Source organism: Vombatus ursinus, unplaced genomic scaffold (assembly GCF_900497805.2).
Source record: "Vombatus ursinus unplaced genomic scaffold, bare-nosed wombat genome assembly UNPS02014797.1, whole genome shotgun sequence".
Taxonomy (NCBI): domain Eukaryota; kingdom Metazoa; phylum Chordata; class Mammalia; order Diprotodontia; family Vombatidae; genus Vombatus; species Vombatus ursinus.
In genome coordinates this window covers 9104378-9121255 of record NW_020954575.1, presented here as the reverse complement: position 1 = coordinate 9121255, position 16878 = coordinate 9104378, and the positions used below count along the sequence as shown (strand labels likewise).

The window sequence follows — 16878 nt, the reverse complement described above, 5'->3', positions numbered from 1 at the left end:
GCAAACAGGGTGTGGTAAGATTAGACAGTAAAGGAAGCTGGAGAAATAGCTTGACCAAAATCAAAGGTAAATAGAGACAGGACAGTGATTTCTTTGGCCTCTGAAGAGTGGGAGATGAGGGAGAATAGGTTAAATGAAGGTGGAGATACTGGAATAAGGGGATTCAAAGGCAGGTCATGCTCCTGAATGGGAGCCATACTAATAGAGGCAAACAAATACATCATTAGTGGATCTGTTCATCTGTCTAATCATTCTGGAAAGTTATACAGAATTATTTAAACTAAACTTTGTTGTTGTTATTCACTCATTGTGTCCAACTCTTCATGACCCCATGGACCATGTATTCTCCACTATCTCTCAAAGTCTCTCCAAGTTCGTGTTCATTGTTTCCATGACACTATCTATCCATCGCATCCTCTGCTATTCCCTTTTCTTTTGCTTTCAATCTTTTCCAACATTCAAGGTCTTTTCCAATGAGTCCTGTCTTATCATTATTTGGCCAAAGTATTTAAGCTTCACCTTCAGCATTTGACCTTCTAGTGAATGTCTGAATTAATTTTTTAAAATATTGACTGATTTGAACTCCTTGCTGAAGTCTTCTCCAGCACCACAATTCAAAGGTGTCAATTCTGCAGGACACTCAGCTTTCCTTATATAGTCTAACTCTCACAGTCAACATTGGTACAGGAAAAACCATGGGATCACTACCCATGCCTTTTTGACCCCAAAAATCCCACTGCTAAGTACATAGCACAATGAGATCAGTAAAAGAAACGTCTCATACATACCAAAAAAAATCTCAGTAGCACTTTTTGTGGTAGCAAAGAACTTGAAACAAAGGAGGTCCCCAAAAACTTTGGAATGGTTAAAGAAATTGTTATATGTGAATGTAATGGAATATTACTATAGTATAAGACACTGCAAAAATTAAGATTTCAGAGAAACATGGGAATACTTAAATGCAATGTTTCAACTTGAAATAAGTAAGGCAGAAAAACTATATATACAATGAGCACAATAATGCAAATGGAAACATTAGTCAAATAAACCAGAACATCATGTAATTATGATGGTTGTGTGGAACTGGAGAAGAGTTGAGGAAATGCACCACCTTCTCTTTGTTGCAGAGATTGGGGGCTTTGGGTATAGAATGTTTCATATGGTACCAGATGAGACTGATATGTTCATTGGTTTTGCTGAACTGTGTTTTTTTCTTTTTGAATCTCTGTTAATAAGGAATGGCAGATGAGGTAGGGATATATGTAGAAATGTATATGATGTGAGAGAAAATAACATAACAATAGAAAGGAAGGAAGGAAAGGAAAGAAAAAAGAAAAGGAAGAAGGAGGGGAGGAAGGGAGGGAGGGAAAGAATGAAAGAAGGGAAGGGAAGGAAGGAAAAGAGTGAGTGAAGAAAGGAAGGAAGGAAAGGAGAGAAGAAAGGAAGGGAGAGAAAAAAGAGGCAGGAAGGAATCAGGGAGGAAAGAAGAATCAGGAAGGAAGAAGGAAAGGAAAGAAAGGAGGAAAGGAAGGAAAGAAAGGAGGGAGGGAAGGAAGAAAGGAGAGGAAGGAAAGGATGGAGGGAACAAAAAAGGAAGGAAGGAAGGAAGGAAGGAAGGAGGAAAGAAAGAATGGAGAAAAGAAAAGTCGGAAGGAAGAGAAACAAAGAAAAGAAGGAAGCTACTGAAAAACACATATGGTCATTTCCGAGATTTCCTTTAAGTTTAAAGGTTTAATCAGAACCAACTACAGACATAAACAGTCTAATAGTTACTGAAATTGGTAGATCTTATTGGCAGGAGATTCCACTGAAGTTCTGTTGCAATGCTTTATGATAGTGGGAGAAATGATCCCATAGACTTCTATGCTCCCCAAGTCCAAGGTCCAGCAAATTCTGCAAAGCTGGAAAAGCTTTGAGGATGAGTCCAGTGGTGGCCTGTGTGGTTATCATCAGAGAGCCTCCTCACTAGAATGTTGGCCCATCACTAACACAGACCACAGAACTTCTACAGGTTTATCTATTATATATTCAGAAGATTCCTACCTATGTGAGGGGAGGGAGCATACTGATGTAATCACATGAAATCCTTCAAAGTAAATATTAAAGACTAGGTAAGCATAGTGTAGTGGACCTCAGAGTCAGGAAGACCCGAGTTAAAAAATGGCCTCTGCCACATATCTAGGCAAATCAGGTAACTCTGGGGCAACTTTCTAAGGCCTTAAGTTGTGGAACAGTTGCTAGTTTCCTTTGGTACGGGATGTTTTCTCCCTGGAAATTTCCTACACCACTAAAATTACAAGTCTGGAACAACAGCAACAACAAAAATGGAGACCAAAATGGGAGAGTAGTAGGAAAAAAAAATACTCCAGCGTTTTAGTTACACTACTAGCTTTAGTCAGATATTTGAATAGTATGACAGTAATTTGACCATATTCCCAACCACATTGCATATTTCACTTGTATGTCCATATGCTGACTAAGAACGGGTGTCAATGGTGCATCTATCTTTATAATCTAGAATTTATAATATGTAGATCATTTTGGCCATTTCTTCAAACCCTTACTTTCAGACATTTTTTTAATATTCAGATGCAAATTCACTTGAGCCAAAGTGTTGCTATAATGTGGATGAACACCCCCAATAAATGTGATTGGCCTGCTTGCCAATGTAGATGCTGCCAATGATACCTGGATGCCAAAGGTGACAGCCATTCAAAACCAACTCAGCTGTGCATTACAATTCACTGTGAAGTGAATCATAATATTATTAATCATCCCAGAAGGGTTCCTGGCCTGGGGAAAGAGAGGCTGTTTGAGCTCATTTAGGACCTGGAACATTCAATTTTCTAGCTCTCAAGTTTCAAACAGAGTTTTGACCCTGGGGGGATGGGAGTTATTTATTTTTGGCAGAAAAGATTTCCTCCTTCTAAGAAGAAAGAGAAATAAATGAGGTTGTAAAATGCATGTGAAAAGCCTTCTTGGGTATCAAATAACTAACACCAAAGTTATGTTTTCCTTTAAACCTCCAACAGCAATTGCCTGATTCTCTGCCCCCTTATTCCAACCAGGTATGTCTATCTGCCCCTACCTTTGAGTCCAGACATATTTGCATGGTGAGACTAGTTCTAGAAGATGTCTCTGCCCCCAAATACAGCTGGATCAATATTAAGCTCCATTCTTGCTTGGCCATTTTGCCTATATCTGATCTTCTGCTGTCCAGGCAAATGGTCTGAACTACCCACTCTGTTTTGCCTTCAGCTTCTGCCTTGTTCTCTGATTCTTTTGTTACTTGTCTGCTAACATGGTTTCTCAATTATCACTATTTGATCTTCCTGTATTCTGGACCCCTTTCCTTCTTAACATCCTGCTATTTTTTTATACTTTGCAAACTATAGAGTATGACTTAGTTTCTTCATCTGTACAATTCAGTTAATAGCAACTACTCTGATTACCTTGGGTGGTTGAAAGGCAGATGAGATTATGTAGTTTAAAGCTTTTTAAAAATTTTACAGTGCTATGTGCAAAGGTAGGGTGTTGCTACTATTTCTTGGATAGAGAATGCCCCTCCACTCTTTCATTTTAGGTCTTAGCCATTTTGATTGATGTCAGGATTAACTAAAATAATTGCAGTTGAGACCAGTTAGTCAAGTGCTTAACTGTTGAATTCCTAAACAGACATTTGACATTAACCAGTGAATATAGCCTTTATCAACATTAGCTACAGTTTAGACTTTATCTAACATGTACATGAGAATTTATTTGTATGTATGGAGAGACTTCATGGCATACTGGATAAAGTGCCCCTGAACTTGAGGTCAGGAAGACCTGGGATAAAATCCTGCTTCTGATATTTAGGAACTTTTTGGCCATGGGCAACTTAACCTCCCTGAGCCTTAGATTCTAAGTTATAGATGGGCTGTGATCTTCATTGTGAAATGATTCCTCACACTGATGAAATTATTGTTCACATATGTACATACCTTCACATATAGGTTCTAGTCTCATATTAGCTGCATGACTTTGCGCAACTCTGCTTCATTTAAATCCATTTCACACATAAGTCAAGACATCACCCATGATGTTATTGGTTCTCTTCAAAAACGAAGGATAAACAACATGACTTTGGGCAAGTCGCTTGGCCTCATTCATCCTCTATTTATAAATGGGACATTTTAAATTTTTTTATAAAATTATATATGTATATATATATATATATATTTTTTAATAAGATGGGGCATTAGTATAGTTCCCTCTTAGCAATCCCTTCCTGCCCCAGCTTCCATGATTTGTCTGGAATGTTGGTCCCTACCCTCCAAGCTTATGGAAGCATGGGAATGGGACCTAAGGCACAGCAGCACATGAACGTTGCTTGCATTTGTATCCCCAGTACTTTGCCCTAATAAGTACTCAACAAATGCTCCTGCTCCCTGTCTGTCTGTCCGTCTGTCTTTCTGTCTCTTTCTCTCTCTTCCCTCCTATCAGTAATGCTACCTACTTACATATCTCTCTATCTGTCAGTCTATCTGTTCTCTCTCTAGGGCATTTCATTAATTTTGGAACAACCTTTCTTGTAGGGATTTTATAAGGATCAAATGAAAATATATGCAAAAGTAATTTGTGCCAATAAAGAGCTCTATAAGCTTTGGGTAACCCCAATATTCTTTTTGTTCATGATTCATTTTGTAAGCTCCCATTTATTCATAGTCATATGCTTGGTCATTCATGCAGAGGAGTTTATATCGTCATTACTCTCTAGGGGATTATAGTTTAAGACAAATCTTTTTCTTCTGGGTTGAACAACATAACCTTTACTCTCTTTCTTGGGGGCCAGGGAACCAGGGATAAATAGTCTGCAGGTGCCTGAAAAATCATATGACTTTCCCTGGGGTAGGTAGTTCTGTGAAGGTGGTGCTTCCTCATCTGGGAGGAACCATAAGATATTCACTGGGGCAACTAAATGGTGAACTGGATAGAACTCTCATCCTGGAGTCAGGAGGATCTGAGTTCAAATTTGGCCCAGTTATGTGACTCTGGGCAAGCCAATTAACCCTGTTTGCCTCAGTTCCTCATCAGGAATATGAGCTGGAGAAAGAAATGGTAAACCACTCCAGAATGTTTGCCAAGAAAATTCCGAAAGGACTCATGGAGAATCAGACATGACTGAAATGACTCAACAACAACAAAAGACATTCACTATGAAGCGAGGAATATGATGGATCGCCTCTGTGAAAAAGAGAGAATATGGCGTCCTGGGTAACTACCAGGACTCAGGTAGGAAGGGATTCTTTGCTCTTTCAGTTCCTGGAGCTGTCTTCCTAGCTCCCAATTGTTCCCGGACTCTCAGTCATTCCCTGGAAACATAGGGCATGTAAGCTGCAGTACGGAGCCCCCTGGTGGTTTGGGGAAAATGCCCATGCATTCACTTCTCCATTTTGAAAGGCAGGACTATCTGGGCAGTTCCCTAGGTTTGGTTCCCAACTAGAACCTATACTCCACAAAGAGGCGGGTTGAAGTGGGTTGCCATAATTTCAGGATGAACTGAAACCACCTCACTTCCCTCTAACAGACTAGCTTAAAAGGATGGCGATTGTGTATAATTCATCCTACTTCCTCAATTCTCCTGTAAAAATGATAAAATGATTAGCGAATCCTCCCACTTCGTGCCTTAGCTAGAAGGGGTTGGTGATCACTGAGAGTTCACAACACTGTTTTATCTATCCAGGTCCTTAAAAGAATGGGGGTGGTACATAGGTCATCGATTATCCTTATATCCCCAACAGTTACCCAAAGTAACTTAAGCCCTTGCAGGCAATGGGGGCCCTCCAATGCTCTCTCCCCTCTGCCTGAACATGGTGTGCAGAAAAAGCCAAGCCTTTAAGACCGTCTCACTGTCAGTGGGTTGCACCCAGAGTCGTTATTTCAGTGACAGGGTAGGATTTGTATATAGTCACATGTACTCTCTGGCTCAGTTTCCCCTATGAGCAACAATATACCTCCACCAAATAGCAAGCTGCAATTCAGGGTGCAGGGTATGACTGGGGGACAGGATGAAGATCAATGATCCCTACAAAGATAGTCTTGGTCTCATTAGCCATTGCACTGAAGCCCATCAGAACTAATCAGAGTAAGTGCAGCATCTTATACAAACCAAAGTCGAAAATTTTTGAAATCCAAGCCCTAAACCTCCTAAATTATAATTACAGAGAAATGCTTTCATGCAGAGTAAAAGTGATTCTGCTTTCTCTTCTCAGCTCCCACCAAAGTGAAGGTTTCAGAACAGAATTCATTGCTGAAAGGAACATTTCTTCAGAGGAGTTGAGAACATTCCCTACTCCCCTTTGACAGCAGTAAGCCATTTATTTCAAATGAGTCAATGGATTCTGGGTGATTAAGAGCCTCCAATAAAATGTACACAATGAAAAAAAAAATCCTTTTGGAAGCTTCTAGCAGCACTGAGTATTTATTATTTTAAATGAAAATTACATTTAAAAACTTTTATATAAAAATCATTGAAAGTGCTAGAATGGATCATTTCAATATTAATTTAACCCGACAACATTGCCTCCCAGCTCTGCTCATTCTTTGTTTACTTTTGACACAAATCATTACAAACATGGGTATATCTAGGCAACAGTGAAAGTTAACAAGTTAAGAGTTTACTCTTCAAGAAAAAAGTACCACCAATGAGGTCACTGGAACAGAATAATAAAAACAGATGCCAGAGAATTAGCTTATGGGATGGGGAAGGTGAATCAAAGAATTTCAAGGAAATAAAATCAAAAGTGATCTACACCTTTGAAGTCTTCACTGTGTTTAAATGCTACAATGTTACATTAGTGATTTTTTTTTTTTGTAGGCAACCCTCAGATACAGCATTATCTGTCCCATCGTTTTGTTGTTTCGTTTGATGCCTTCCAATATTAGCCAGGACAGCTAAGTAGAGCAGTAGACAGAGTGCCAGGCCTGGAGTCAGGAAGACCCGAGTTCAAATCTGGACTCAGACACCTATTAGCTGTATGACCCTAGGCAAGTCACTTAACCCTGTTTGCCTCAGTTTCCTCATCTGTAAAATGAGCTGGAGAAGTAAATGACAAACCACTCCAGTATCGTTGCCAAGAAAACCCCAAGTGGGGTTCACCAATAGTCGGACACAACTGAAAACAACTAAACAACAACAACAAAAATATTAGCCAAACATTGACTAACAGTCTTCATCTCACGCAGAACTCCCTGCAAGTGTAATGTGGAGAAAAGGCTGACTTTTCAGTCTTAGAAACAGTCTTTGCCATCAAGTGTGTCATCAAAGAAGACACAAGTCATGAGAGCCCCTTCCACTCTCAATCTTCTCCCTGATTGATAGCAAACCCTTCCCAAGTTTGCCAATTGCATTTTCTAAATTGGCATTTAGAAAATTCCAATTGCATGAAATATAGATGAGTATGTATATACTGGTCATAAGTGTCTGACAAAGTCTGGCCAGGTTTTTAGGCCTCAGATTTCTGTTTGATCATTTTTTTTAAGCAAACAGGTTCCTCTGATTTACCACCAGAATTGTCTGACTCTCTCGTCTTTTCGATTTCTTGCTCCTCTGCCTTACCTTCCAGCACAAGGCGCTGGAAGCTAACAAAAGAAGTCCGGATGACAGTAGGATAAGCCCCAAAATGGAGATGATGGATCCATGAGAATTGAAACTGTAGGCTACGGCTGTAACGACCACTCCCGCAATTAGAACGACCACCGCAAAGGGGATGATGCAGCGGTAACAGGAGAGCTCGGCTCCCCCTGTGGCGGCGGTCAGCTGAACCTCACTGACCAGCGGAATCGCTGTGACCACACACTCGTTGTTATTGCTCTTCTCCATTCTTACCGGCTCTGGACCTTTTGGTGCTCCCAAAATCTCTTTAAAGTGCTCTTCAGGCATATTGTACTGCAGGGATTTCTTGGTGAAGTTTTAGACTAATTCTGGATGTGTCCATTAAGGAATACCCTGTATAGAAAAGAGAGATACTCAGCTGGAGAATTTCCATTCTAAGCAATACCAAGAAAACACAATTTGTAATTATGAGGATAATAACTAAATTTATGTAGTGCTTGTGCTGTGCTAAGAATGAGCTTTGCAATTTCTCATTTAATCCTCACAACAACCTGGGAGGTTACCCTCATTTTACAGATCAGGAAACTGAGGCAAACAGATTTTATGACTTGCTCCAGGGTCACTTACCATGAAAGTCCCCCCCCCACTTTTCTTTGCCAGCAGATTCCAAGTTTTAGCTTTTGCTCTCTGACATAGTATCAGAAAAGGTTTGAATACCCTTGAGTCAGTGCTGCTATAGTAAGCGTATGAGGCAGGATTTGAACTCAGGTCTTCCTGATTCCAGGTCCACTTAACTATTCACTGTGCCCCCTGAGAGGCAAAGGACTAGAGAAAGCCTGTCTCTTCACCCTAATATCTCCCAGTCCTCCCATCCCCTCAAATTAGTTGTATTAATGCCTTTTGTTTGTAAGCAACAGTCATTTCTGGATGACCCCTCTAACTCCCTTCTCTCATCTTCACCTTGAATTGAAGGGTTTCAAGTATGTTTTCACTTTTTCAAGTAATGAAGAAAAACAGCTAAGCAAAAATGACAGTGAGGGCATCTGAAGGTATATACAATGGAAATGGCTCTGTTCCATTATGTTTTCTGGCTTCAGAAGCTTCTCCTGATCTTTCCATTTGTACTATTGCATTCAATTATATATTTTATTCTCCTCTTTTTCCTTAATCATCTCAGCCTGATAGATTTATCCAAATTGCTTAAAGACGTTCAAAAATTAACATCTTGTTTTTCACCATCAGCTGATAGATGAGGCCAACAGAACTGAAGAAAGAGGGGTTATAAAAACCAGGAAGCATTTTACAGTGTTTAATAGACCCAGGAGGTCTACAAACGTTTTACTAGCTCTTCCGTTATGCCTATTGCTGCTTTTTCCCTTGAAACAGAACAGAAAGGACTGAATCCAGATTTAAGATGTCATCAGTGCACAGGGAGGGAGCATTTTAAATAGATACCTCTGACAGTAACTCTAAGCCAATGTTGTGGCTAAATAACATGCATTCTTTCCAAAAGATGATCCGTGGACAAAAGTGATTGTCAATGGGGGCAGAGCCAATAAAACCAAAGAAAACTCAGACTGTGATTCCTCTATTAGCTGTCATCTAGTTAACAGAGGAAAAGCATGTGTGTTTCTGGAGTTACTGCTTCACTCTTCCATATAAAGGTATCTTCCAGATATCTCTTGTGGAGGGAGGTGTTACAAGGTTTTAATTATAATGAGTATGTATTTTACAATCCAAACTGACCCTTGAGGCTTTCAATCCTTAAACAAAGAAATAAAAAGTACTATGTGCTGGGGAGGGCAGGGGGAGGAGGGAGGAAGAGTGGTGTTGCAGAGTGCTCCATTTTCACTTTTTCTTAAAGCTTAAAATAAAACTGATTTTCAGTTGTTTCTTATTCCCCCTAATTATTAGTGCTTGCTCCCTTCCCTCTTTAAATCATCTTGGATATGTTTATCTATTTACGTGTTTGATCACTGCAGCAGAATGTCAACTTAAGAATTACCTCCTACATAGGCCTTTATTAACATACTCCCATTTCTTACTCCCCCAATTATTTTTTATACATTTAGTACAAATGTATGTGTATATATGTTATTTCCCTCAATAGACTATAAGGTCCTTGAGGGCAAGGGCTGTTTCATTTTCATCTTTTAACCCCAAAGCTTATCATAGACACACAATAGGAGCTTAATTACTACTGAAGTGAATTGAGGGCAGGGATTGCTCTCTCCCTCATTTTGTCTTTATGTTCCCAGTACTGAGTTCAGTGTCATGCACATAGCAGGTGCTTAATAAATGCTCATTGGGTTGTGTTGATTGAAAGATACAGCACTGAGATGGCAAATCACAATTTCTTTCAAAGTAAGAGAGTATCCTTTTAGGTTATCTGTAAAACACGCATACACACCTACACATGCGGTACACATGAATACATGCACACATGCACATATATTCACAGAGCTAATTTTCAGTAAGATTTGACAGTTACACTCCAGTTCTTCTGACTTAACCTAATTGAAATGTTCCTTTTTTGAAAATCAGGTCAAACCTGAAAATGTACTGAAAGTCTTCTAACTTAGACACAAAAAAGCAGTTGATGAAATTCTTGCCTGTTACTCAGACTTGTTAGTCACTCCCTCCCAGTTTTGAGAAACAGACAACCAGAAGGACTTAAGGCATGCATTTCAACCCTTTGCAGAACCTTGCCAATAGACTTAGGGCCATCTGACAGAAACACTTCACATTGAATGATACCCTGGATATTTTCAATATCCATTAAGAATAAAGTCAAAAACAAAGCAATCTTCACAGTCTCTGCCCAGGTCCTAGCAGCCAGACATCCTCTGGGAAGGAAGTCTCTCCAACATTTTGTTACAACTATCTAATGAAGTACTTGTACCTGTTTCAGCATGACAAAGAGCATTTCTCTAACCCTGCAGTTACCCAGTAGAGACTACTAATCACAATTGAGGCTACCTGGGACTCTGAAGTGGGATATGTGTGAGGGGGGTGGGGAGTGGGAGGAATGGTAAATATCACTAAAAAAAATGTGGGATGGAGCAAAAACTATAGACAAAATCCATGCTCGAGTTACGTGTACCTACCTCAGAAAAAGGAAATCCATTGACATCAAACTCAGCGTGATCTCTTAGGAAAGAAAGAGTAAGTCTTATCTCTCTGAATCTCTTCTGTCAACTTGAGAAAAAGAAGGCTGCAGCAGCTCTCTTAATCCCCACTGGTAATGTGTCTTGGCCAGGGGGGAGCTCTTTGAAAAGATAGATGAGAAAAGAAACTGTAGGAAAGAAAGCAAAACAAAAAAAAACCAAAACAAACGAAAAAATACAAAACAACCCACTCAGCTTCAGGACTCTGGAGCTCTTTCCTCTTGCACTCTGCCTCTAACACCCTGTGCCTCCAACATCAAAAAGAGCAAAAGCTCTTCTCTCCCTTCCTCCCTCTCTTTTTATCCACTCCCTCTCCCCTCCTCCTCTTCCCTCCCCGTCATTTTTTTTCCTTTTCCTTGCCAGCAGATTCCAAGTTTTAGCCCTTCCCAGCTCTGACATGGTAAGTGTCAGAATCATTTGCTTAGGTCCCTAGAGAAAGGACACAGCTTTTACTTTGATTTCTCTCATCGAGTTGACTACATGTGGATCCTGACTTTCGTTACTCATGTTTTCCCCCTTAGGCTTCCAGCTTAGGGCCCCCACTGCCGCCTCCTCCTTTGCCCCAAGAATTTTCAGGAGAACTGAAAGGTTTAAATACCCTGGAGTCAGTGCTGCTATAGACCTGGCTGAGGGCGGCTCTGGGAGAAGCTCCCAGAGGCCAGCCAAAGGATGGAAATTATTATCGACAGCAGGAACAGCTGGGAAGCCACCAGGCAGCGGGGTTAACCTTACGAACCAGAAAAAAAAAAAAAAAAGATTTATGTTCCTAAGCTTTTCCAGCCTTCCTCTTCTGAATGGGTGTGAATAGGCCAGGAGCACAGGAGTTTTGTAGAAAGCAGAATCCAGAGCAAGTTAATCTTAGGGATGGGGGAGGGGAGGAAGAGGCGGGGCAATGGATTTCCAATGGCACAAAATTTTGGCTCTAAGTTGTTACCAATTGAACATGGTTACTTACAGCCTGAATCAATGATTAGGTAAATGATGGGCACACTGACATAACAGATAAGAAATTTCATGGCTCTCAAATGGGAATGCTCATGACTTTTCTTTCATCTTTTCCAAGCTTTTCTGCATGTATAAGCTTCCACGTGCAAGATAAGGCTGTCGTTTGGGATTCTCGTCTTTAAGAATCTTGAAAAATTACAAGTTCTAGATTATTACAATGAGTTTTTTAAATGGCAAATATGCCAGGGAATTTATTGTACAAACTTTTCTTAATCTGTTTCTAGTTTTAAAATCCTATGACAGTTCTTGTTTTAGTGAAATCCATGAATTTCCTAGTAACGTAGCAGGTTGACCATCTCAATTCAACAAATCCACATGTTGCAATGAAATTGCAAAATAGATTTTTCCCTTGTTCACTTTCATTAGTAAGCATGGCACGGAGGCGGGGGGACAAGGGCAGGGTAAAGGTGGTAATTCAAGTCACTTAGACATTTAAGTTGCTTTCTGGAAAAGGACATTGTTGCTCCCTGTTTAACAATTACATTTTCTCATTTGCCAAAAAAGGAGCACAAATGAATGTGTGTGGGAGGTCGGAAGTAGAGAGGGGGAATGGAAGGATTACTCCTTTATTTTTACAATGAGGCTGAAAAATCAGGACATGGGAATTCTATAAGTGGACAATAAATATGAAAGAGTTCAGCACCCTGCTTAACTACCTGATAAAGAGGTCAGCTACATGCCTGGGCTGAGGGAGGGTAATTGGAGTGCTGCCTCTGCCCTCACCCCTTTTCTGCCTTTTATAGAGTAAGTGGCGAACTCAAGGGGAGTTATCTCCAGGTGATCAATGACCAATGTAGGCTCTTGGTGTTTCACATTCTTCTAACTCTTCCAGAGATCTTAGGATCGTAGACATAGAGCTGGGAGGGATCTTAGAAGGGCTCTAGACCAACTCCTTCGTTTTCCTGATGAACCTGAGACACTTGCCCAGTGTAATACAGCTAGTAAATATCTGTGGTGGGATCTGAACTTAGGTTCTCCTACCTTTAAATTCAGCACTTCATCCATTCCTGCCCACTGCCTCATATATATAATATATACACATACACACATATACACACATAACTATACCTATATATACATGCATGTGTATACATATGTGTATATATGTACACATGTGTATACACACATTATTTATAGCATATATGTGTGTATATATGTACATGTGTGCATACACACATTATTTATATGTGTATATATGAACATACATATTCACTAAATCTCAAAAGCGTCATCCCTTGTTTTGGGAAGTGATAAGTAGAGTAGGGAAAACCATCCATAGAGATAAATGTGAGTGTCCTGGCAATAGAAGGCAGGACCTGATTTGAGGTGTTCCCTCTCTGCTTTATCAGTTTGCCTGACACCTTTGCACGTAATAGTCCTACCGTCCTTTACCCCACACCAAATCCTCTGCTTCCATATGGGTTGGACACCAGGCTGCTATTACTCTGGCTTCCTAGTAGCTACAATGCATGAAACAAGAGAGGTAGAAAAGTAATCAACCTGCCAAGATGGGCAGAGTATTTACTCTGTGTGTCAGGGTGGTGGTGAGTACGTGGGTGGCCAGTGGTGGCGATCACAGGGCTATCTATGATCTTTCTCTTACAAAGGCTCACTTCAGTCTTTTGATTTCTCTTTCTCTCTCTGACAGTCTTCTCCCTCATTACCCATCTTACCCCCTTCCTCCAAGTGTGCTAAGAGCTCAAGTTCAGTAAGAAATTTGAGGGTGGGGGAGCTGCTGTAAAATTCCTTCTTGGAGACAAAATGCAGATTGCTCCAACCTTCAGGCTTGGAAGAGAGCAGGCAGAGATAGCCAAAAAAGAAAAAGCCCAAAAGAGACACGATCTCTCAGACATCCCCTTAAGGAAAGCTACCTCTCAACAAAGAAAACATACTCTTTTCAGCCTTACGGATTCCAAAATCCAAAATTAAGAATTTCAGCTTAACGGTATCAGCTGTCTCTTAATGTTTCTCACTTCCAGCAAGCCCAGGATGGCAAAGCAAAAGTTGAAAATGAGCGAAATACAGATCTTACAAAGGACATGCATAAGTAATAATACTTCACCTCCCAAACTTGATTGTGCTTTAAAAATAAAATAATCAGTATGTTGCACCCTTCTTATTTTTTTTTGAAAATGATACCACAATCTCTGGCAAAAAAAAAAAAAAGAGCTCTCTGAACAAACTTTTTAAGCACATGGCTCGAAAGAGAATTCTTTGGTTTTAGAAACTTTTCTGATTGTCCCTATCTCTCTGCAGCCAGCCTCCATCAACAATCAGGTTAAATTGGTGGGTCCCTTAGTCATTTGCCACACACACAGACACATACACACATGCATGTGCGTCCACACACACGTCCACACACACATACACACACACAAGTACACACTCCTTTTCTGTCTCAGAGATTCAGATCAGAGAACAGAGCAGAAAGAAAATCCTTACCTTGCTCTAGGCAGAATGGAACTGAGACAGACTCTTGGACAGCACAAACAGGAGCAGGGGATGCAAATCCCTGTACTAGGGACTGTAAACAAAGTACTCAGCAAGATTTAAAAACAATTAAGGGACCAGAGAAAATGTGGTGAAAGGAAATCCCCAACCATTGACTTGCAGCTGAATTTCACCCAGCCTCTCTGTTGAAATAGCCGAACTCTTCTGCATTTGGAAAAGTTGCTTCCTTCTGTGCTGTGCTGTCCTTTGAATAATCCCTATCCTCCCTCTGGTTTTCATTTTCGAAGTTTTCTCTTCAGAATCTGAAACTCAGATTCTGTGAGTGATAGCCTAGAATTGAGGACTCATTGCCTTCAAACCAAATGTCCATCTTTTTTTTTCTCAATAAATATTTATTGGTCAATAAATTGGTCAATAAATATTTATCAAGCACCTACTATGTGCCAGGCACTGTGCTAAGCACTAGAGATGCAAAGAAAAATAGACAGTCCTATACTAGGAGTTGAAGGGTTGAAGTAAGAAATACATACATCATTGTAATTATGACATGACAAACCTGTAAATAATGATAGGAATAAAAAAATACCCAAAGAGGATTTATTTTTTTAATTTAATTTTTAATTAATAGTGACATCATGTATTGATTTTGAATGTAGAATGGTAAAATACTGCAGAGAGCACACCTCTAACGGGCTGGCAACATTGTTTGAATGTCAAGCACACATTTGCCTACAAGATATTTCACAGAGAACTCACACAAGAAAGGTGCTACCATGGTGGTCAGAAGTGATACAAGGACACTCTCAAGGTCTTTCTAAAGAACTTTCAGAACAATTGCATGACATGGGAGTCCCTGGCAAATATCCACCCAGCATGGCATACCTGTATCAAAGAAGGTGCTCTATGAGCTAAAGCTAAGGATTTCAATAACAACTTATACTTCAGTAGGGAGGCAGTGTGATGCGATGAAAAGAATATTGGCTCTGGATTCAGAGGAAATGGGTACAAAGCTCCCTTCTGATGTTTATAACCTTAAGTGATTCACTTACCTCCCCCCATTTTACTTGCTTTATGAGTGGCAACTGGGTGGTACAATGGATAAATAATGGGGTTTTGGAGTCAGAAAGACCTAAGTTTGTATTCTGCCTCAGACGTTTTTTAACTGTGTGACCCTGGACAAATCACTCTCTGTGTCTCAGTTTCTTCATCTGGAGATAATAATAATAGCCCCCTTCGGCGGGGGGGGGGGTGTTGTCAGGATCAAATAAGTTAATATATGTAAAATGCTTTGTAAACCCTTGGGACTAGGAATGTTTCATTTACATCTTAGCATCACTAGAGTCTGATACATAGTAGGTGATTAATGAATGCTTACTGATTGAAATATATTACCTTATTTGATCTTCACAATAACTCTTTGAGAGAAGGATGCATAGCATTAGCATTAGTTAAGTGGAAAAGGAGAAGATTCAGAATGAGAGACTTGGGTTTGAATCCCAGTTCTCTTATTCCCATCTGTGTGACTATGGGCAGATTGTATAACCTCTCTGGACCCCAGTTCTCCCATCTGTAAAATAACAGATAATATTTATATATTTTTTTAAAGTTTGAAAAGAGCTTTGCATGTCATCTCATGTTATCCTCCTAACAACTCTGGGTGGTAGGTACTATTATTATCCCTCTTTTACAGATGGGAACCTAAGACAGAGGTTAAATGATTTGCTCAAGGCTATGCAACTAATAATTACCTGAGACAAGATGAAACTCAGGTCTTCCTGACTCTAGGTCCAATGTTCTATGCACTGAGCTAAATGTACTTTAGCTGCCTAAAAGAGTCAGACTAGCTAGCTAGATGATTGTGAAGGTCTCTTTCTGTTCTAAATCCAATTTACAGATGGGGAAACTGGGGTTCAGGGTGGTAAATGAAGTAATTTTCTCAGAATTGTGCTGCTAATAGAGAGTAATAGAGTCAGAACCAAGACTAGGTTAATTTACTCCAAATTCAGTGTTCTTTCCTGACTCCATGGCTGAAATGACTTGCCTAAGATACTATAATTAATAAGCACCAGAACCAGTTCTAGAATTCTCTCTCCTAACTCCCAACCCAACACCATTTTTACTATACCAGAATGTCTTCATTTTGTATGAATGATATTTAGCACACTGCACATAAGTGGCATCTATGGACCATGTGTGACATGTTGTGATGCGTAGGACACTTTAGTAGGGTAAATACCCCCAACTGACTTTCGTGCTGTCTTCCTTACACCTACAAAAAAAAGAGTATCACTAAATAAGTTATCTAGCCAAGGAATGCCGTTTGGTTTGCCCGTCAAGCCACTAACCAAAGGATCTCACCAGAATTTCACTGTGACATAGGTAAAATAGCTTTCCCCCAAAGCTCCCCTTAACCATATTATTCAAGGGAAGAGCATTTCCCTCACTTTAAATATGAATGGTCCAGAGCTATTAACTACATCAGAACTCCATTTCTTTCCCACTTATATAATCTCATTTATGTATATGTTGTTTTCTGTCCAATAGGAGGTAAACTTTTTGAGAATAAGGACCATTCAGTTTTTATTTTTGTTTTCTTAAGGTATGGAGTGTTCCTTGCACATAGGAGGCCCTTGATAAACACTTATTGAAAGCAAGCAAGCA

The 16878-nt window shown here is 39.9% G+C and overlaps 1 protein-coding gene across 4 annotated transcripts; it reads right to left on the bottom strand.

Annotated features, from left to right (window-relative positions):
- Positions 1-7112: 7112 nt before the first annotated feature.
- TMEM100 (transmembrane protein 100) lies at positions 7113-14293 on the bottom strand. Of its 4 annotated transcripts, none has more exons than XM_027870485.1 (3): positions 14209-14293; positions 10702-10862; positions 7113-7987 (listed from the first exon to the last, which is right to left on the bottom strand). In XM_027870485.1, the coding sequence occupies exon 3, from the start codon at positions 7919-7921 to the stop codon at positions 7517-7519; it is 405 nt and encodes a 134-aa protein (XP_027726286.1). In that variant the 5' UTR covers positions 7922-7987; positions 10702-10862; positions 14209-14293; the 3' UTR covers positions 7113-7516. The 4 variants fall into 4 exon arrangements, with proteins under 4 accessions (XP_027726286.1, XP_027726285.1, XP_027726287.1 ...); XM_027870484.1 differs by lacking the exon at positions 14209-14293 and adding an exon at positions 11360-11481; XM_027870486.1 differs by lacking the exon at positions 14209-14293 and adding an exon at positions 10953-10968.
- Positions 14294-16878: the final 2585 nt, after the last annotated feature.

What these genes read in the sequence shown, in the direction of transcription:
- TMEM100 (XM_027870485.1), bottom strand. Translation starts at nt 7,921, where the DNA reads ATGCCTGAAGAGCACTTTAAAGAGATTTTGGGAGCACCAAAAGGTCCA.